Source organism: Stegastes partitus, unplaced genomic scaffold, assembly GCF_000690725.1.
Source record: "Stegastes partitus isolate 25-593 unplaced genomic scaffold, Stegastes_partitus-1.0.2 Scaffold255, whole genome shotgun sequence".
Classification (NCBI taxonomy): domain Eukaryota; kingdom Metazoa; phylum Chordata; class Actinopteri; family Pomacentridae; genus Stegastes; species Stegastes partitus.
Genome location: NW_007577986.1, coordinates 377,704 through 399,663, shown reverse-complemented (window position 1 = coordinate 399,663; position 21,960 = coordinate 377,704). Strand labels below are relative to the sequence as shown.

Sequence of the window (21,960 nt, the reverse complement as noted above, 5' to 3'; positions counted from 1 at the left end):
GTGCAGATCCAGTGTGCCTCCCAGGAATCAGGGCCTCAGTGTAGAGGGAGATAGACTTCATGCGTACTGTATTGGGTGAGGCGTTGTGACCACATATTGCTACATCCTGGTGCACAGAGCCAAATAGACTCGTCACTTGTGGTAGAATGTTAATTTTACTACCATTGAAATGTCAGTGCAGCCTTGCTCAAGAGACCATTGAGAAGGGTGGTTTCATAAACACGGGATACTGTGTGTTGTGTTTATGGTAACGTGCATGTCCCAGAGTGAAAATATTGATAACCTTTAATGCATAAATTGCAGAAAAAGATTACTGAGAAATATCAGTCCTTTTTAAGTCAAGACAAATCATTTAAGCTCATGTGCAGGATTGTCACGAGACAATCTGAGCTGTATTTGTTTGATTATCTGATCTGTTTTGAAATATTTAATAGCTGCACAGTGTACACTCCGACCACACATATAGACACAGCTTGCTAAACAAGCATTTCAAACAATACCTACACAAAGCAGTCTTGATCAACTAGTACAATTACAGGCTTTGTGCTTTGGATTTCTGCATTTGTTCTTTTTATGCTGTTTTCCACCCCTCCTATCAGCTTGCAGCTCAGACTCCAGCATCTACACTCAATAGCCCTCTGTATGTAGACACAGAATAGGGACTATACAGCCTCTCTGTCCTCGCTCCTTTTCTTCCTCTCTCCCTCCCCCCCCTCCCCTCTTTTACACTCACTGACAAGTGCATGTCCCCTGACAGAAACCCTGACGTCACAGCAGGCTAAATGAGCCTCCCTGCAGTGCTGTATTCAGCAAGATCAGTTTTGGAATTGAAAGTTGAGGGGGAGGCGGCAGGCAGCTCGCAGGCATCAGGTGTGCATGCAGAGAGGCAGGAGAGAAAGAGGAGAAGAGGAACAGCAGCCAGATGAATGAGCAGCTCAGTGCTGGACATGCGATAAGGGGAGCGCGGGACTGTGGCGGGTCTATAGCAGTATGTGTATGTCAAGATCAGACATAGGAACAGTGGGGGAAGGAGGTCGACTTTTGTTATTTATCTGGAACTTGATCAAGTAAACAATGCAGTTCTGCAAGACACACTTAGACTAGTTGCTCTCCGGATTCATGCATGAGGGTAAGAAGTCTTTACTTTTTTCAATGAGATGTTTCCTCTCCAAAATGTACTTATTGTGTGCTTTAACTGTCTTATTATTACATGTTAGGAAAAACAAAATTAGGTTGTTATTCTTTGAAACCCTGTTGGACATGAAATGTGAAAGGAAAAGCGTTCTGTATAATCCTAAATCTTGCAATGTTTACTTTTAATTGAGTCTTGATCTATTTGGTTCTTTATTATAGCAGAACAAAAAAATCAATGGGTTGGGGTTTGGTGTGCAGCCATGCAAAGCTCAGGGTCAGTTACGCCTTTTAAATATGGACTTTTGCCTTTATTTAGTCCTGCTTTCAAGTAGATCAGAACGTTCAGCATAGTGCATGGATTCTACTAATATGCCTCCTTCCTGGACATATGTTGAAGTTATTTGGCACTTTTTGGACAAAACTTAAGCAAACAATGACATCAAGTACCCTCAAAAATAACACTGCTGTTTATTTGTCCAGGTCAGGTTTTGACTTATTTTTTCAGGCATATCCAGGTGAAATTATTCCACTTCTTCACCAGAACTAGTCTTGTCCTCAAATGTCTCCCATCGGAGTTGCTTCGGATGGCAGAGAGAAAGCTCTCTAACATGCCTCCATAATAGCCTCTTCACAGAGCCCAGACAAAGAGGAGAAATCAGTATTTTAGCTGTGTTTGGAGAGTAATGTTTGTACAATACTCTGATGATAAGACTGAACGTTAACTCTATCATTTGTTCAGGTACACAGTAACTTTAAGAGATTTACCTCGAGCCATAATTCAAAGTTGGTCTAAATCCGAAAATGAATAATAAATGACACACTGGACACCACAAAAACACACCATAGTCGAAACTGGAATGATGTCTGGCTATCACAGTTAGAGTTCATATGCAGAGCTTATAGCTGTATTGCATTATTAACCTTGAAACTGTAAAGGAAGAGAAATGTGCCAAACATATCAGATAGTAGATCACTGACCCACCTTTAAACACTACACACATGGAAAGGGAGGAATAATGTAAATATGCAAGAATTAATTAATAAATAGAAATTCTTCATGTAAAATTCGGTATGAGTCTTAGTATAGTAATAATAACTCAATGAGTTGTTCAAAATTCAATCATTTACTGCAGAACATTTATTTTCCTAACAGTAATACAGTTGAAAGCAGTGATTTATTTGAAAGATCTGTACGGCATTAGGGGCTGCAAGGTGGATCGGTGGTTAGCATCGTTGCCTCGTAGCAAGAAGTTCGCCGGTTCGTGTCCCAGTGAGGACAGTTTGCATGTTCTCCCCGTGCAGAGTGGGTTCTCTCTGGGTTCTCCTCCCACACAGTCCAAAAACATGTTGAGGTTAACTGGTGATTCTAAATTGTCCGTAGGTGTGAATGTGAGTGTGCTTGGTTGTCTGTCTCTAAGTGTAGCCCTGTGATAGACTGGTGACCTGTCCAGGGTGTCTCCTGCCTTCACCCTGAGTCAGCTGGGATAGACTCCAGCCCCCCGTGACCCTAGTGAGGATTAAGCGGTGTATAATAATGGATGGATGGATGGATGGATGGCATTACAACATTACAAGGGCTTTTCAAATCAAAGAACACATGATGGTCACTGTGACAGTTTGTTATTCTCCATCATATATTTCCAACATGTGACCACGTAGTATTTTAGATCTGGAAAACTCATTAACAAGTGATGAGAACTGATATGAGCTATTATAACCACATCAACAGAAATGAGCGTCTGTCATGTCTTATAAGAGGATGATGTGTTGTTTGCTCTGACTTTTACAACGCTGGCATCAGAGCTGTGACAGTAAGTCAGGAAGTTGGCGTCCAAACACTGTTGGCACAACATTCATTAGCTTCTTGAAAGCAGCAGCATGTAACAGACAATTCAGTGCTGTCACAACAGGAAACTGTCAAAGGTGGAGACACCACTGGCAAAGGTGAAAAACAGTAACTTTTGAAGTCAGTGTGGATCAGTGAAGCTGCAGGTTTCTGCTGTGTGTGATGTAGACCAACATCTGTACATCACTTTCTCTCTCCTCTTTGTCTTACTTTGTTGTGTAAAGTACACATACTCAAGTATCATTTAAGTACTGTTCAAGTACTTAAGGCTCCTGTACTTCTCTACATTTGGGAGAAAAACACTGTATTTTATTTTACTGTATTATCTGAAAGCTGTAGTTCCTCGTTACATTGCATCGGGGCAAAGACTGAACCAGTAATACAAATCCATTAGAGGGTTACACTCATCCTGGTGTTCTATCCAAACACTACTGGACTTTAAACTGCATTATAGACCGTTTAAACAAGCACAATTTAGAACAGCCATTCCAGATCTTTTTTTAAACCACTTGAGAGTTACATACAGTGCAACCTGCTTTGCAGATTAGGATTTTCGAATATAGCGTGCAATTAAAATATACAATGCATCATTAAAGGTTAAACCAGTCATGGTAAAGTTCTGACTATTTCCTATAAATACTGTAGACTGTTTGATGTTAAGGAGGTAAACAACATCTCATCTATTTTTTCACACACACAAATAACAGATTAAAGTCTAAAAAAATGAGTAGAATTCAAAATAATTTTTTCTCCCTATCCGTTGTTCATCTCATGACCACCTACATTAATCAGGTGACACTTTGAAAGGGTCCAACCCCTATGTTTGGAACCACTCGACTAAACTAATGAGCTGTTGCTTTAAAATTGGATTATACTGTATTTTTAGTGAAATGCAAGAAAGGATCTACCACTTGTAACTAGGATTAAATTTGTCAAACATCCTTGAAACAATCTTAGCAAACATCTAAACTCTTGTGAAATGGATTTCTTTTTAGGGACGTGTTTGGCTCAGCGGTAACTCTGACACAGAGGGAAGGAAAGACTCAGAGTCCTTTCATGTGACCAGGTATTTTGTTAAAACTTGAAGTGATTCTCTCATGGCAGCTCTCCAACAAGAGTTCTTCTGTAGATTAGAGTGCTGACATCAGGTGGAGCACAGTTTAACGTGCTGGTGGATATGAACCCACTGTACGTTTGACACACTTCCACAGTCAACCTCACTTCATTTGGCTGACAGTTTAAACACAGGGCAGCTCAAATTGTACGGTGAGCTACCAAATGACATACTTGTGAGTTGAAATGACTAACCCCGTGTTTCTCAGCTGGCCCAAAAAAAATAAATAATGCACTACCATGGAAAGTGATATTGCATCCCCCCCTGCAGACAGCAGTAAGACGAGCCACCTGCTGACTCAGCTACATAACGAAGTAACACTCACCACCTGAAATGTGCAGCATTATATGACCCAGCATGGCCTCAATAAAGGTAAAGCCCACATATGGGGGACACGCTACTTTCAGCTTTTATTGGGTTTTTCAAAGGAAAAATAAGTCAGAGTTCATCGACATGTGTGAGTGAATACTCTTAGGTTGGAGGATGTTTGTTCCACGGTTCCACAGGTGGTGGAAGAAGCATTCAGATTAGGGCTGCACGATGATATCGGCATCATCAATGGTATCGTCCAATAAAGGCTGCATCAGTCCAAAATGAACATTGGCAGAAGGATAGAAGTCAGGATAAAAGAAAAGTTTTGTTGGAAAATGTTACATAAAACTAAGTTGAAGTTGTTGGTTTTTTTTTTTCTTTTGCAGAGTGACTGTATACATTTGAAAAGCATTTTATTTTATGTCATGGGCCACCATGATGAGAGTCATTATATGTTAATTCCTCAGCAGGAGAGACTTGATGTTCTGTAAGTAGCTGGAAAAATTCTGTGCATATATTAGTATCGGCATCTGCAATCAGCCAAAACGAGTTGGAAAAAACAAGCAAAAATCCAATTTTCTGCATACATAATTAATTACACTGACACTACAATGTCCTCTCCTGTTTCAGTGAAAGTTATTATTAACAAAACAAAGCATCAAGAGTAAAAGTACTTCATCTACTTAGTACATTGGGTTTCTTGTGGGGAAAAAAGGGGGGAAAAGGATAAATCAGTTGTGTAATTTGAATGATCGAGGTGGAACTTGTTTCAAATACAACCTTTCGTGAATAGCAGATCCCACCGTCACCATTCAGAAGAACCAGCTCCTCTCTGTGACAGGTTATTGAAAGGGGCTGCTTCACTGATGAAACGAATTCATGTTTTTGTGTCCACTCCTGTGGAAACCAGACAGCAAAGATTGTAATCTGTGGAGTCACTTTACAATTAAATGTCAATCCAGCCATCTCAATAAATCATTCAAAGTCTTGCCAGCAGAGAACACTGAGGAAACTGTTACATCATGGAAGTCTTTGCTTTCTTGTAACTTGAGAATAACATTTTAAAAAAAAGAAAGTCCAGACAGATAGCAGGCAGGAAATGCATACCAGGGTGATGATGAATGTGAAAATGATTATGAACGAGAGATTTGTTCTCTGTTTTTCAGGAAATCTTTGATTCTGCTGGACCATGACTGGCAAGCAAGTGAGGCAGTGGAGGTCCATGTGCAAAGGCCTGGTCCTGGGAACTCTCCTGACCAGCTGCATGATCCTTCTTTACTGCCTCTCCACCCCACAGATCCACTTCAGTGTGCCTGAGTAAGACTTGTACACGTGGTGTACATGTGTTCTATAGGAACCATCATGTAAAACATACATCAGCTTTCTTCTGCAAATACATGCACATTCATGTTTTTCTTGTTTTCCTCTCTGTAGGGTTCCAGTACCTTACTCCTGTGCCCACCGACCATCCCAGCTCCACCACAAACCGACCACCAACAGTTCCCAGAAGAGCACTGGCCAAACCTGCGCTCCTAAAGTCGATATTATGTTCATGAAGACCCACAAAACAGCCAGCAGCACTTTCCTCAACATTCTTTTCCGCTTTGGAGAGAAACACCGACTGAAATTCGCCTTCCCTGACAGCAGAAACGACTTCTTCTATCCGTCTGTTTTCCAGCGCTCCCAGGTTAAAGACTACAGACCTGGAATGTGCTTCAACATCATCTGTAATCACATGCGCTTCAATGCACCTGAAGTGGCCAAGTTGCTGCCGATGGACACATCCTACATCACTATCCTGCGAGACCCCGCAGAGCTTTTCGAGTCATCGTTTCACTACTTTGGTCGGTTGGTGCCTTTTACCTGGAAGATACCAGGTGATGACAAGCTGAACGAGTTCCTACTTGACCCCAATAACTACTTTGATCCAGAAGGCTTCAACTCTTTCTACCTCAAGAATCTGCTGTTCTTTGACTTTGGACAGGACAACACTCTGGAGCTGGACGATCCGCGGGTAGAGGAAGGAATCAAGTTCATCTCTGACCGTTTTCAGCTGGTCATGTTGGTGGAATACTTTGAGGAATCGCTCATTCTGCTCAAGGACGCCCTCTGCTGGGAAATGGATGACCTTCTCTTCTTTAAGCTCAATGCTCGCAAGGGATCCACTGTGTCTAAACTCACCCCTGAGCTGAGGGCCAGGGCCCTTGAGTGGAATGCAATTGACTGGAAGCTTTACCAGCATTTCAACCAAACTTTCTGGAAAAAAGTACATGCATATGGACGCCGACGTATGGCTGAGGACGTGGCAGAGCTCAGGAAGAGGAACAAGGAGATGGCGTCTATCTGCATCGAGGGGGGTCGTGCTGTGGAAGCTGGCAGCATCCAAGAAACAGCCATGCAGCCCTGGCAGCCAATTGGAGAGAAGTCTATCATGGGCTATAACTTGAAGAAGAATGTGGACAAAGCACATCGGAAGTTGTGCCGCAAGATGTTGATGCCGGAGATTCAGTACCTAACAGAGCTTGGGGTGAACCTGTGGATCACCAAGCTGTGGGGCCACATCCGAGATATCATCAACTGGTGACCAGGCATGTGAGCAAGAGGGGCCAATTCAACTATGAAAGACTAATAAAAGAAGAGAGCTGTGACTGTGTGGCTTAAACCGTTTCTGTCACATTCCCTGTCTCATTTTGTTGAAACGTATCCAGATTCACTTGTTTGCATTATATGTGACGATGCACTGTAATCTATCTGATGGGTGCTTTAGAAAAAAAAAACATATTGTTGACCTCACAATCTACAAATACTGAACCAGTTTACTACATTCAGATGAGGTTTAGTGTTGTTGTCTGTTTGCGAGTCAATTTTCAAACATTAAAATGTTCTTACTTTCAGACGTGAGCTTGTTCTAATGGAGTAGTTGGGTGAACCATGACGTTCAGGACTAATTGTATGAGCCCTTTAATGAAATAAGAAACCATTGTTGCCATCCCTGCCAAATTGTCGAGGTAGTTTGAAGACATGGAAAGAATGGTACGCCACTTTGAAGTAAATAATGTCAAACTCTTTGGTGTCTGTCTCCGAAAACTCAAAGAGACTGATTCCCTTCTAAGGGTTCAAATGTAGACGTGAAACTAGTGAATGTAAGTGTTACATCCCACTTTACTGTCTATGGAGGACAAAATCGGCCATCGTTTTTTTTTTTTAAATGGCAGATGTTTACACTTGTCATAACAGGAAAACACAGGTTCAGCTAATAACATTAACAATCACTCTGTTTCAGGGCCTCCATTACTGCTGCTTCTAAATCAAATGCAGCCATCATTAATGTTATTAATTAAACATGTGCTTTTCCTGCAGTGGCATCTTAACATTTCTCTCATTCAGAAAAAAGGTCTGATAAAAAAAATATGCAAAGAAATGAATAATTAAAAAGCGAATGCAGCACGATGCAATCAAGAAGAAAAAGACTTTCTGTATTTCTTTACTTAGCTTGTTATTACTTTATGATATATGTTGACTTTACTGCTATATAATGTGTAATTTGGCTTTGTGCTCCAAGGCTCTTTGTAGCCAAGTCTCCTCTTTCTGCTGATATCACAATGTTCATTCTTAACGTGTGCTGCTGCCAGTTGTTTTGGCAGGAACACTGACTGTGTGGTGGGACTTGCACAGTGAGCCAAAAAAATAGAAGAATTTTCAGCCAAGCGAGGTAAATACATGTCTTTAAAGGTACTATGACAGTGACTAACAGTGTTAAACACCACCTACATGTGTTTACACAGCCTCGCTCTCATATCCAGCAGCAGCAGAAGGAATTCAGTTAATAAAAGCTATAATAATTCTCCCGTCCATGCACCACACCCCTCACTTATTTAATTCCATTTCACATATTATTTATTCTTTATTTCTATGCATTTAGTATTTTGTTTCTAGTGTTTAATATTAGATTCAGTTATTGTTTTATTTACCTGGTATTTACTGATTTTGTCCTCCATACAATCCCCCATTGCTACCAGCAATTTATGATAATCTCCATAAAGTGAAATGTAATATTGTATGAAAAAGACCAATTCAGAAAGTTGTCAGCTTCCTCTCTGTCTGTGACTGTCTTTATTACTGTATGTATAATAGGTAGTAAGATTGTTCCTGGTTTTATTGTGTATGAATGTATATGACCTCCCAATGTCTTGGAATAATAGGAAAACTATTTTCTGTTCAGTTAAATCACACCTTCCTAATCTGGTGTTGGTGGCATTGGTCAATGAATAATATAAGAGAGGATTGTCCGGTTAAAATGAGCTTAGGTTGTGGATAACAGACCAAAGTGACAGCAGTTCCCCACTGACCCATTAAAGTATTCCTTGTTTATCAGTGTTAGAAAATCCTAATTATATCCACTGTGATTTACTGTTGTAAAAATAAAACATGGAAAATCCAACGACGGTGAGCGTGTCTTCTTTATAGAAACCACATGATGTCAACAAATTCCAACTGTTTGGAAATAGGAAAATATATATATTCTTGTATTATATTGTTTACCAATACATCAGTGTGACAGAGAACAGTACAGATATACCAATGTCCTCGTCTGAACCTGTGCACTTTGACGGACTTTTAAGACGATCAATCATTAATTAACTTCTCTAAAACACGAGTGTAATGATCAGAGAACAATTTGTTGTTTCTAATGACAGTTAAAGCAATATGTGATGTGCTCCATCAAGGCAAAGTAAAAAACAAAGCAAATGCTGCTACATCAAAAATAAGTGCAGTGTAGCTTGTTTACAGTCTTTTTACATGGTAGATGAATCAACATATGGGAGCAGGAACAGGAACAGTGGAACGAACAATGTTAACCATGCTTTGTTACACAAATGAGATTGTTTTCTTGTTATTACATCAACATGTGACTATAGTCAATTCCATGAAAGTGTTTTTTGTGGAGCCAAAAGGTAGTGAAAACAATTTTACATTCACATTTTTCAAAAAAGAAGAAGATACAGCATACAAGAAAAGTGAGTGAAGCATAAACTGGCCAGGATTACCACAGTGGATGCCAGCTCCTAACTGTGAAGCAGTGTTGAGATTACACTTACAGATGGTACCATGAACGCCTGTGAAAACCAAATTATCAGCTGACAAGAGGACAGAAGAGAAATATTCCAGCATGATCACAATACAAAGCACACCGCCAAAATCACACGATTTTCATAATGAGAGTAAAGTGAAAGCTGTGACCTGGACAAGTATGTCGCTTCACTTGAATCCAACAGGGCACCTTAGGAGTCTTTAAATAAATTAATAAAAATGATTTAAAATCAAATTGTAAAAAAAAAAAACATTAAAACTTCAGAGAATTTCAGACTTTGTGATAAAGTTCACACCTGTAAAGGAGCTTAAAATGAGAAATCTGACATTTATTTCAATTCAATCACAACATTTATATATAGAAAAAATCATAAACAGCTTGACTAAAACTACTTACAGTATTTTCTCAACATATACACTCTGTGATTTACAGGTCTTGTCCATTTATGCCTGTCGTTAGTTTTATTGCCCTACAGGATGTGAAGGGCTCAGCAGTCACCGGGGGCGTGGTTGGACCACTGTGCTCTTTAATGACAGCACTCTTGTTTTGCTAGTTTAGTTCTTGTGGCTAACGCTTATCTACCAGCTCACTCCGTTTGTATTCACACCAGGACTGAAGTACTAAACCGGTTAAGCGGATACTTTGGTTTATCGTTAGCAGCCAGCCTTTAACTTTTACATTCGCTGTAACTGTTGCTTGTGTTGTAGTGTAGCAGTAGCACGAAGCTAACTAGCTAGCTAGCCACGGCTAGCTATGCGGCTAATGTTAGTTATTAGCACCGCTAGTCGCTAACCGGAAGACCGCACTCTGTAACCTAAACAAAGCAGACTGTGATGTTATGTACGTGGGTCACAGCAGTGCAGCGAATGAATTAGAGTCGGCAGAAGTATTAGCTCTCACCCTGGGGGACTGGCATTAGCGATGTCGTTAGCTGAGGGCGTCCCTGCAGATGTCCATGAGAACTGATTCAGCCGGATGAGTTAGCAAAAATGTCCTGCAAATCAACCAAAGTGGCACCGAGTGTTGATTTCGATCACAGCTGCTCGGACAGCGTGGAGTATTTGACGCTCAACTTCGGCCCCTTTGAGACAGTTCATCGCTGGAGAAGACTCCCTCCGTGTGACGAGTTTGTTGGTGCAAGGTACCAAGAAGAAGAAGAAGAAGAAGCATCATAACTACATGTGAATATTTACTGTCTGTTATTGACCATGAACTTCATGTGGCTTTACACAGGCGCAGCAAGCACACTGTGGTGGCATACAGGGATGCCATATATGTGTTTGGGGGAGACAATGGGTGAGTACTGCCACAGGGTGACAGCAGGATTTGTTTCTGTACTCTACATACAGTCTGTTTCAATTCTGTGTCACCCAACAGGAAGAACATGCTGAATGATTTACTCCGCTTTGATGTGAAGGACTGCTCCTGGTGTCGGTAAGACTGAAGCAATATCAGTTTATACAATCAGAAAACAAGTTTTTTAAAATAGACATACCACCAATTAAATATTGTACAGTGTAATTTAACTAATCACCATCTATGTTAGTGAAGTTTAGGGTCCACTCAGTCATCAGGACAACACTTATTGGGACAAACAGAGGTCCTGCATGCAGAAGTCTGCAGGTCCCTGACAAGCATCAAAAGGAAAACAGCAACCAGTGCACGCAGGCCAGAATTATGCCATTACCCACTGATTATTAATGTTTAAAAAAGTAAAATAAAATCAAGCCCCCAAGACACACTGAGATCTAAGGCACTACCAACCCTGAGCTGAACCCCCATTAAAGTGTCCTCTGTCAAGTGGCCCTAAGACTTACTGATCAGATGTCATTCAGCAGTGATCAGCCTCAGACCAGAGCTGCTCTCCTACCACTAAGCAGAGTCAACCACATTATTACATTAACAAAAGATGCTTTACTGCAGTATTGAAGGAATCAAGCCAAAACTCAAAACTAACTTTATTACCGTCTGGCTGTAAACCATTTATACTGTTATGAATTGGTAGAATATCTCTTTACTGTCAGAGATGCAAAGCAGAGACAGATTCTGAGCAAATCCAGATGCAGGAACTGCAGTCTGGTGATACAGAACAGAACAAACAGTTTGTGGTCAGTGCAGGACAGAGACACCGCTTGGTCCTCCAATCGCAAGGTTGGCGGTTCGATCCCTGGACCCTCCACAGTCGAGGTGTCCTTGGGCAAGACACTGAACCCGAAGTTGCTCCCAGTGGCAGGCAGCACCTTCCATGTCACCATTAATCTATGAATGTGAGAATGAGAAACAGATTATAAAGCGCTTTGGATTAAAGCCTATCCCGGCTGACTTAGGGTGAAGGCAGGGGACACCCTGGACAGGTGGACAGAAAAACACTGTCACAAATAAAATAACATAGAACAGGAATACTTTAAAAGGTTTGACTTGTAAATCCCAACCTTCACAGAACTAGATGACAACATCGTGTAATTTGAACCATTATATTGACACAGCCTCTTATCCACATGGCACACAGAAAATTTATATTAAGAGTTGTTTTCTTTTTCTAATCCTATTCATTGTCTTTATTTAACTTAATAGTTTTTTCATTTTAATTTTCTCATTTATTGCGTTACCCCATCTGTGATCCTTTGGCAATATTGTTAGCCAGTAATTTGTGTCAGTAAAGCATATTGAATTGAATTAAATTTAATTGACTGCAGCCTCTGTAACAAAGCAATCATAACAACTATACACACAGATTGTAAAATGGGATTTAACACTTCTATACACTATATAATGTATTTTTCGCAGAGCTTTCACCACTGGAACTCCACCCGCCCCCAGATATCACCACTCAGCTGTGGTCTACGGCAGCAGCATGTTTGTTTTTGGTAACTTCCTTTAAGCTCATTTTATGCAAAAACAACTCATTCTGCCTATTTCAGAGCTATGATGTTTGACTGTGATGTATTTCAGGGGGCTACACTGGAGACATCTACTCAAATTCAAACCTGAAAAACAAAAATGACCTTTTTGAGTACAAGTTTGCTACAGGACAGTGGACTGAATGGAAAGTGGAGGGGAGGTAATGTATTGCATTTTTATTTTTTTCTTCTTAAGTTGCATTTCGTGGATAGATTTGCATATAAGCTGCACTCATATTTATCATTCCTCTGTTTGTGTTTTAGCTTGCCAGTGGCCAGATCTGCTCATGGGGCCACAGTCTATAGTGATAAACTGTGGATATTTGCTGGCTATGATGGAAATGCCAGGTACTTTTCTTAATGTTTTTGTTTTGTCACATTCATACATTCAGTTTTATGCAGAATTTTAACCGATATCATTTTTATGTGTAGGCTGAATGACATGTGGACCATCAGCCTGCAGGACCGAGAACATGCATGCTGGGAAGAGGCTAGTTTAACTCATTTCTATATTTGAAGACATCATTCTCAGTGAAAGGCCCAGAAATCCTTTATATGTGTTGTTATCTGTGCCTTTGTGTCCATCAGATCGACCAGAGTGGCGAGATTCCTCCATCTTGCTGCAACTTCCCAGTAGCTGTATGCAGGGATAAGATGTTTGTATTTTCTGGTCAGAGTGGAGCCAAGATAACGAACAACCTCTTTCAGTTTGAGTTCAGAGGCCACATGTGAGCAAAGTTTTTCCTTACACACCTCAGTCACTCATCCTGCATGTACAGTTACGTGGGACTCATCGCTCCGTCTCCTCAGGTGGACACGTATCCCAACTGAACATTTACTGCGGGGCTCCCCTCCGCCTCCCCAGAGACGTTATGGACACACTATGGTGGCCTTCGACCGCCACCTGTATGTGTTTGGAGGTGCTGCTGACAACACGTTGCCCAATGAGCTGCACTGCTACGATGTGGACTCTCAGACGTGGGAGGTGATCCAACCAAGCCTGGACAGTGAGGTATATACCACATATGTTCACAAAGAACTGTATCAATAGACATGGAAGTGGATAAAGGATACCACAGTTATGTTTTGTTGACCTCTACTTTCCACCACTCATCCCATATTGCATGAGACATTCTGTATTTCATTGCTATTACTTATGCTTCAGCCAGATTCAACTGAACATCGCAGATACTTTTAAGTAGAATTAGTGCTCATCATAATCGTATTCCCTCAGTGCCACGCTAGATATGCATTTATACATATGTATTAGCGAATCTGACAGATTTTTAAGCAATGCTTGCCTTACAGTTCCCTACAGAAGCTGAATTTCTTTCTGTTTTTATCCCATTAGATGCCCAGTGGGAGACTCTTCCATGCTGCTGCTGTAATTCAAGATGCCATGTACATCTTTGGAGGCACTGTGGACAACAACGTCCGCAGCGGGGAGATGTACAGATTCCAGGTTAGACATTTGTTGCTGAAAATATGCAAACAGTTGCTCTGAATGTTTTGCATCATTTGAAAACTGGTCAAAAAAAATCTCGTAAAGAAAAATAACGTACTGTTGTCGAAATGTTTGTCTTGCAGTTCTCGTGCTACCCAAAGTGCACTCTCCATGAGGACTATGGCAAGCTGTGGGAGAACCGTCAGTTCTGTGATGTGGAGTTTATTCTGGGCGAGGTGAGTGAAACTGGGACGGAACTTCTAAACTGCTGATTAAAAAATTACAAGGTGACTTTCACACGGTCCACGTAACATGTTGTTTTTCCATTTGTCTGCCTCCTTGTTGTGTTGTTTACAGAGGGAGGAGAGAGTCTTGGGGCATATCGCCATAGTGACTGCAAGATGTCAGTGGCTGCGGAAGAAAATCCTGCAGGCTCGGGATAGGCAGCGACAGGTCAGAGCTGTGCAGCAAGTACATTTCATTTCCTCTGAGACAACGCAACGCTATCCGGTGTTGTACATATGAAAAATCTGATATGAGGAATCAGGCAGAGGCGTTTGTAGTTCATGTCACATAGCTATCACACACAGTGGAAACAAGGTCATCAAAAATTCATTGATATTGAATTGGCATAACCCGGAGTTCCTGTGTGAGCATTGAAATACCAGGCAGCTATAAACGAGCATAGGGTTGAACTAGCAGAAAGCAGAGATCAGTCCAAATGAAATACCCCAATTAGGGGAGGATGCACCCTTGCATTCACAATGTTAAAGCAGCTGTAGGCAGAAATCTGGATAAGAATTTGAAAATATAGCCTTTCTCTTGCAGTTCTCCCCTCTCAGCCCTTCCTACGAGATGAGCATAGGCAAATGCACACACTTTATACGTGCACGCAGCACTAACTTGGTGACCTTGCAATAACCTGCACCAGTAGACCTGCTAGCCATTCATCTCCATCATCTTGTTCATGTTTGTGATGCTGGTGCTGTTGCATAGCAGGAGTTCTGTTAGAGTTACTTTCCTGTTTTCTTTTAAAACTTGTGGGCTTGTAGGAGATGACAGCAGATTACCTGTTCAGCAAAAGAACAGCAAGCTCAGAAATCAACTTGAGGTCACTGCAAAAGCAAAGTACCCTACACTTCTGAAACTCTTTTTAAAACTCTATTTTCCTCACTTATCCTGCCCTGCCCTACTTTGCATTGTAGGCAGATGTTGCTAATGCAGCATTTTCTGCTATTGAATCAGGCTTTTTACGTCTGATGGGAGATGCAATCACATCTGCATTTGGTAAACATCCAATAGGAACAACACCCTGTCTCTGAAGAGACCTGTGAATGACCATTGAGTTTGATTGGCTTGATTCCTAAAGCCTGAAAACAGAAAGAGGAGCAGAAGTCTAGTTTTACTTAAGACTACTTGAATTACAATATGCTGACAGGTTCTTACAGAATTTAATTTAATTTAATAGAATTTGATTTAAGAACAATGATGCCAAGAAACACTGCCTACCAGCTTGAAGTGTCACAATAATAATTCAACTTTGAGTATTTGTCCACCACTAGTGTTTGGATACAAACGTCAATTACGATATTAACCAACTTAATTAATGAATCAATGTAAAAACCGAGGCTGCAAATGAAATATCAGTCCAATGACTTAATCATTATCATTTTCCAAAACATTTTTGTGTTTTGCCTTAACTGCTTTAACATTTCCATTAAATCCACTTCATTTGTTTGTACAAAAATGCTACAGCAACATACAGTGAGTACACTGTTGTTTTAAATCAAATAAAAACGAACCATGCTTGTAGGTGTGATGCAAAATCAACAAAGCTATACTATTTGCATACTGTACACATAAGCAATTGTAGCAGTAAGAGGTCACGGCTTTGTTTGTAAAGCTGCAATGTTAAGGAAAAATGTTGCATAATTTGCTGTCTTGCAGAAGACTAAACAGGAGAGCATCGAGGAGAATGATGAGGGGGCAGCTGGAGGCCCGAGGGATATCCCAGCAGGCAATAGGCCATCGGGCACACAGCCGCTGCTGGAGGTATCCATCAGGGAAGCAGAGGCCCAGCCTTTTGAAGTCTTAATGCAATTTCTCTACACAGACAAGATCCAGTACCCTCGCAGAGGTAGCTCTCTTCTCATGCTTCTCACGTTTTGATGGTACCTGCAGTCATCCCACAGGAAGAAAGAAATGTGTTAGTTATTCATGTCTCCATCTTTCTACACAGGTCATGTCCAGGATGTTCTCCTGATCATGGATGTTTACAAACTGGCCCTTAGTTTTAAGCTTTCTCGGCTGGAGCAGCTGTGCGTGCAGTACATCGAGGCATCTGTCGACCTGCAGAACGTTCTCAGTGTTTGTGAAAATGCCAACAAGCTTCAACTGGACCAGCTTAAGGTACAGCCAGATAGAACTACATGGACTGATCATTTGTTTTTAATGATCTCCGGTGGATGAAGTTGAGTGTGTCTTCAGATGAGCCTGACATCTCTCTCAAGTTTAGATCAGCAACAGCTCTGAATCTTTAAAGTGATAAGTTTGGTATGAAGTTACTCTTTAAGATCAGAGGAGCAGAAGGAAGGAAAACTAATGCTCAGAAATGTTTTCTTTCTTCAGGAACATTGTCTTAATTTTGTGGTGAAGGAGTCGCACTTCAACCAGGTGATCATGACAAAAGAGTTTGAGCATCTCTCCACCCCGCTGATAGTGGAAATAGTGCGGCGAAAACAGCAGCCTCCTCCCAGGCTGTACTCGGACCAGCCGGTGGATATTGGGACGTCCCTGGTGCAGGACATGAAGGCTTATCTGGAGGGAGGCGGCCTGGAGTTCTGCGACATCATTCTGCTGTTAGATGGTCACCCACGACCTGCACATAAAGCCATACTGGCTGCCCGCTCCAGGTAGAGGCAACACAGATTTAATGCACTGGTGTTTGCAGCTACATTAAGCTACATTGTTGTCCCCTGGTTAGGCTCAAATTAGATTTATTTTTTTGATTTTCTGCTCTATTGACAGCACTTAGAAGCTGATCCTTATAGATGTGGTTACATTTTCTATTCCTTGTATTCATAGTAAATTGCAGCTTAGTGACTATTTTACTTTTTGTACATTTATTCCTCAGTTACTTTGAGGCGATGTTCCGCTCCTTCATGCCTGAGGACGGTCAGGTAAATATATCCATCGGGGAGATGGTCCCAAGTAAGCAGGCTTTTGAATCCATGCTGCGCTACATCTACTATGGAGACGTCAACATGCCTCCAGAAGATTCCCTGTATCCTTCTCAAATCACCTGATATATATTCACTAGATGAAGAGTCTACTGTGTCTGCTACCGCTGCCTATAAATAAGTTGTGGACGTCAGGTATGTGGCTGAGTTGTACAAACAGACAAGAAATAAATTAATCCAAAGTATACCTACCTTAAAGCCTTGATACCTTTTCTCCAGTTTATATCTTTTGAAATATGTAGACTGTATTCCTACTGCCATAAATCATACAAAAAGACAAAGCCAAGGTTACATTTCTTAACAGTATATGTCTTAATGTTATGTTTGGTTCACACTAAACAACATATAGTTTTTAATGACGTAATAGGAATAACTATCCCTACTATCACCTGGTGGAACTTGCATATGAGTTTCATTTAGTGAGCAAATCCTTCACATAAAAGCTCCTCATGAATGTAAAATTCACTACATGGCAGGTGAAGACACAGAATCCTGCTTTTTAAGTCAAATTCAAAGAGCTTTGCTGCAATGTTGCATTGAGAGAAAACTTCCCTTCCTTGACCCTTGAAAAACAGCTATCTGTTTGCTGCACCGTATTACTACGGCTTTTCCAATAACAGGCTGCAGGCTTACTGCAAGCAGAATCTGGAGATGAACGTCACAGTGGAGAACGTCTTGCAGGTATTTGTGTTTTCACCCAGGGGGAGCACTGACCTAATTGGACAACTCCTGTCACTTGCCCCCTATTTTTAATGCAGAATGAGTCATTTCTCCACTCACTTCTCCATCAATGTCCCCCCCCCCTCCCCCTCAGATTCTGGAGGCAGCGGATAAGACCCAGGCTCTGGACATGAAGAAGCACTGCCTCCACATTATTGTCCACCAGTTCATCAAGGTGGGTGGGCTTGTATCCGGAGCCCTGGGGTTTTGCTGCCCACTCACTGCAGCTGAGCTAACCCTCTAGAAACTGTCTTCTTTGCGGGAGAGTGACACCTTTGGCCTCCCAGTGGATCACCCTCCATCTTCTACGTAGAGAGGAGACTGTTTACAGGCTTGGCCGGCTGTACAAGCACCTCATCACATAACGATGAGGGTCACAGTGGCACTCTCATTATTGTTTGTTATCCAAAGAAACAATGAAGCACTCAATTTTCACTTCGCTTCACTGGAGTGTTAGCTCTGCTGTTAATGTTTGCGTTCAGCTGTTTTTTTTTTTCTCTGTTGTTTTCATTTATTGTGCATGAGCGATCAAGTGCTGCTTTTTTTCTCCCCATTTTGCTCTGAGTGACTCATTGTCCTGTCTTAATTTATGGCTCATTTTTTTCTTTTTCTTTTTTGCTCTCCTCCCCTCCCAAAGGTATCCAAGCTCCCCAACCTGCGGTCTCTCAGCCAGCTGCTGTTGTTGGACATCATTGAGTCTCTAGCTACACACATATCAGACAAACAGTGTGCCGAGATGGGCTCCGATATTTAGGATGACCGCGAGAGCCGGACTCTTTTTTTCTCCTCATACAGAAGCCATAAATCTCTGCTGCACCTACTTCTAGTCATTCCCTCCTCCCCAACACGCAGTGCTTTTGTTTTCGTTGGGCTTTGCATGTCTCACACCTCCATACAATAGATGCCTTTTCTCCGCATTGTATCAACCGTCTGCGTCTCGGCGAGGAGTGAAACCAGATTCTAGCTTTGTTAGAACTGTTAAATGATGTAAAATTCCCTTTTTAGTTTAATTTGTCATTTATTTATTTTGTACACACAGAACTAAACGTTTGCAAGGTTTTATTCTGCTCAGTATTACTTTGGGATTTTTAAAAAAATTGATATGCAGTTTACTGTAGGAATTCATATATGTGACGCTAGAAATGTATCTCAGATCTGTTCTTAGTCATCTAAATACAGTGTAATCAGAGTATACCATTACATATTTATCTAAATCTCTATACATCGCTGTGTTACTCTCAGCTGTGACACAATTAACAAGCCTGGATTAAACAGTATAAGGAGTCCAAATAAGTACAAAAGCTATTTGTTTTGTTTAATGTCATTGGCGCACATCTTTGTAATACTAATCACCTCCTACATTACTAACAGACGACTTCTCTTTAGCCATACGATATAGAAACATGTATTTAGTGACATCAGTATGCTGTTATTAAATAATGACCCACATGGGTTTCGTGTATTTAAAGCCTTAATAAATCTTCTCATACAAAACCAGTCATGTTCCACTGAGCCTCCATGGTCCCTCCTGCACTCTGAACTCTTGTTCCTCTTGTGAAATGCAGACCCAGTGGAGGCTGCACCCACTTTAAACCCGTACATCTCATTTTCTTAGAAAGCACAGCATGCCTCCTTAGCCGTCCGCTTTCATTTAAACTGCCTTTAAATCGTCACCCAAGCAAAGAGCGGACACCTGCATTATATAAGTTTCAGCATAAAGCTAGACTGCAGTCCTGAGCTCCACTGGCTTTATGTAATTTCATCTAAATGCCACGACCGCCTCAGTAGTCCAGTTTAATCAATCAGTCAATCACACTTCATTTGTGTAGCACTTTTTAGACTGTAGACTGCTTTACACAATATGAACAGGAAGTAAATGTGCAACGTGGAAACATCAGAATCAAGTAACAAAAAATTAATCATAATAGCAAAATAAGACAATAATAAAAAAGTGAAGCGGGAACGAGGACATAACAGACCATAAAATTATCCCTGCTGTACATAGCTATGATAGTTCACATTAAAATTGGAACTGATACTTCCTCTTAAATGTCTTCATAATTACAGTGGAGTATTCACAGGTCCTTTAATACTAGAAAGCAGAATTCTTAACAGACTGTCACCATAAGCTGAAGCCGTTGTAACGTATGCGCTATGTGAAAAAGCTGAAGGTTAAGCCTTGACCTTTCATCAAGTTAGTCGCGTCCATTAGTGGTTTCAGTTTCCACAGATCTGCAGATGATAAGGTCAGACAATGCTCCTTGGTTTGGGTGAATTCCTTCAGCTTCTGCAAGGTTTTGCATTTGCAGAGATTTCAACATTCCTCAGTGAGCTATCTTCAAATGTAGTAGGTTAACTCTTCCAATTAAAATTGCAGAATCTTACAGACTGTTTTGAAACACTTGCATTTGCACAAGTCTTGGAGGCAGACAGGCCAGCTTTAAACACCCAGTGTGGCTCAAATAAGATGGAGAATATGTTGCATTTTGTGAATAGATCAGTTGTTTTTTTATTTACGGACAGAGAAAAAGGTCTGACCTAAATGCTGAGCCAGTAGATTGGGTTTTCTGTGAGCTGGCAGTCAAACTGCAAGATCTGTACAGAGCCACAGTGGAATTCACCAAGTGTTGGACTCTTTTGGGTTGTTGTAAGGACCGTTGCAGCGAACACAAAGTGCTATTCATAGTCCAGATATTTGAGACACTTGGCAAATCAAAAGCTCCCCCTTTGATTTCTTAAGAGTGTAAATGTCTTAATTAAAAGAATGCCAAAGTCTCACCAGTGACTTTGCTACAGAAAAAAAAATCGTCTGAAGTAATTACAACTTTGAAAGATGGACTGATTTCCACAGCCGCACAGAAACAACCCATTATGCTCTGGCCTGGGGTAGCTTTTATTTCTTCTTCTTTTCGTTTGTGTGTGTGTGTGTGTACCCTTCATGCTCAGTTTGCTCATGTTTCATTCATTTAAGTCCACTTGTACGCACACACAGCCCAGAATCCCACTGGACATATCTGGTTTCATCTAAAAACAGAGTTCATTGTTCACTGTGATGACATTGAACACTGAAACAAAACAGTACGTCTGTTGTCATGCCACAGTCCGGGATTATCTCCCACTTATCAGGTGCATTTTATTAGGAGGTGGGCTGTCCAGGTATGTCCAGCAGGTGGGACGGGCCACAGAGCCTCTCTGGATCTCTTATCCTTAGACCTGAACTGTGGAATCACTGCATTTGGAAGCAGAAGATGGTTTTTCTAACAACTAAAATGATGCAAAAGACTGCACTCTTTGTGACGGTTGGAGGCTTGATCACGTCTCTGATCACCACCTTCCTTCCCCTGTGGAAGACAATGAACTCTGATCTGAACGAGGTGGAGAACTGGTACTCTGGACTGTGGCACACCTGCCTCTACACGGAGGAGGTGGGGATCCAGTGTAAGGCCTACGACTCCATCCTGGGACTGCCGATGGACCTGCAGATCTCCAGGGTGCTCATGTCAGTGTCTGTAGGTACTGGAGGTTTAGCAGTGCTGGCTGCCTTCCCGGGTCTGGAGGGGGTTGATGTGTGCGTGGGGCAGCCTGGAGTGAAGAGAGGGCTGCTGATCTTCGGCGGCGTGCTGTCCTGGGTGTCGGGCATCACCACTCTGGTTCCTGTCTCCGTTGTGGCCTACACGACTGTGGTGGAGTTCTGGGACGAGGGGTTTCCTGATGTGATGCCACGGTGGGAGTATGGGGAGGCAATGTTCTCTGGATGGTTCGGAGGTTTGGCCCTGCTCATCGGAGGAACCCTGTTCTTTGTCGCCGTGTGCATGGGGGACTTCGACCGGCGGCCGCCCAGCGTACCAAACAGTCCACAGGTGAAGCACAGGACACAGCACTACCTGAAGACAGAGGTTTTATAGCTTTATTATTGCCATTTGTGTAATATCTGCACAAAGCCTATCAACTCGTGCACTTGAGAACTTTTCTGACAAGAAGCACAGAAATGGTAACATGAAAGCTACATGTGTGTTTTTTGGTTTGTTTTTTGTCCATTTCTCACTGGATTAATTACTGAAAGTCAAACATTCCTGTCTCTATTCAGCAGAAAGTGATGCAACTGTAATGAAACTGGAAACGTTTTATTAAAGTAATGTGAGATAATAAGCAATTACAG

General features: G+C 41.5%; 3 protein-coding genes across 5 annotated transcripts; all 3 read left to right on the top strand.

The window, feature by feature from the left end:
- The first annotated feature begins 836 nt into the window (after positions 1 to 836).
- Positions 837 to 8,847, top strand: gal3st1a (galactose-3-O-sulfotransferase 1a). 2 transcript variants are annotated; one of them, XM_008282049.1, is made up of 4 exons: positions 837 to 1,129; positions 3,976 to 4,046; positions 5,573 to 5,723; positions 5,841 to 8,847. In XM_008282049.1, the coding sequence occupies exons 3-4, from the start codon at positions 5,596 to 5,598 to the stop codon at positions 6,988 to 6,990; spliced, it is 1,278 nt and encodes a 425-aa protein (XP_008280271.1). In that variant the 5' UTR covers positions 837 to 1,129; positions 3,976 to 4,046; positions 5,573 to 5,595; the 3' UTR covers positions 6,991 to 8,847. The 2 variants fall into 2 exon arrangements, with proteins under 2 accessions (XP_008280271.1, XP_008280270.1); XM_008282048.1 differs by lacking the exon at positions 3,976 to 4,046.
- A 1,147-nt stretch (positions 8,848 to 9,994) lies between these two features.
- lztr1 (leucine zipper like post translational regulator 1) lies at positions 9,995 to 19,298 on the top strand. Of its 2 annotated transcripts, none has more exons than XM_008282046.1 (19): positions 9,995 to 10,639; positions 10,732 to 10,794; positions 10,876 to 10,932; positions 12,286 to 12,365; positions 12,451 to 12,559; positions 12,663 to 12,746; positions 12,831 to 12,888; positions 12,987 to 13,126; positions 13,209 to 13,410; positions 13,750 to 13,860; positions 13,986 to 14,078; positions 14,200 to 14,295; positions 15,793 to 15,979; positions 16,082 to 16,251; positions 16,471 to 16,754; positions 16,976 to 17,125; positions 17,657 to 17,762; positions 17,896 to 17,976; positions 18,439 to 19,298. In XM_008282046.1, exons 1-19 carry the CDS (start codon positions 10,488 to 10,490, stop codon positions 18,553 to 18,555), a joined length of 2,340 nt encoding a protein of 779 aa, XP_008280268.1. In that variant the 5' UTR covers positions 9,995 to 10,487; the 3' UTR covers positions 18,556 to 19,298. The 2 variants fall into 2 exon arrangements, with proteins under 2 accessions (XP_008280268.1, XP_008280267.1); XM_008282045.1 differs by having other exon boundaries at positions 15,790 to 15,979.
- Positions 19,299 to 21,049: 1,751 nt separating this feature from the next.
- Positions 21,050 to 21,858, top strand: cldn26 (claudin 26). Its single transcript, XM_008282044.1, has one exon. The coding sequence runs from the start codon at positions 21,050 to 21,052 to the stop codon at positions 21,704 to 21,706; it is 657 nt and encodes a 218-aa protein (XP_008280266.1). The 3' UTR covers positions 21,707 to 21,858.
- The last annotated feature ends 102 nt before the right edge of the window (positions 21,859 to 21,960 follow it).

Excerpts from the sequence above, each read along its gene's own strand:
- cldn26 (XM_008282044.1), top strand. The coding sequence starts at position 21,050 with ATGGTTTTTCTAACAACTAAAATGATGCAAAAGACTGCACTCTTTGTG.
- gal3st1a (XM_008282048.1), top strand. The coding sequence starts at position 5,596 with ATGACTGGCAAGCAAGTGAGGCAGTGGAGGTCCATGTGCAAAGGCCTG. Across the intron at positions 5,724-5,840 it reads ATCCACTTCAGTGTGCCTGA|GGTTCCAGTACCTTACTCCT; the intron begins GTAAGACTTGTA and ends TCCTCTCTGTAG.
- lztr1 (XM_008282045.1), top strand. The coding sequence starts at position 10,488 with ATGTCCTGCAAATCAACCAAAGTGGCACCGAGTGTTGATTTCGATCAC. Across the intron at positions 16,755-16,975 it reads ATACTGGCTGCCCGCTCCAG|TTACTTTGAGGCGATGTTCC; the intron begins GTAGAGGCAACA and ends TTTATTCCTCAG. Across the intron at positions 17,126-17,656 it reads ATGCCTCCAGAAGATTCCCT|CTATCTGTTTGCTGCACCGT; the intron begins GTATCCTTCTCA and ends CTTGAAAAACAG.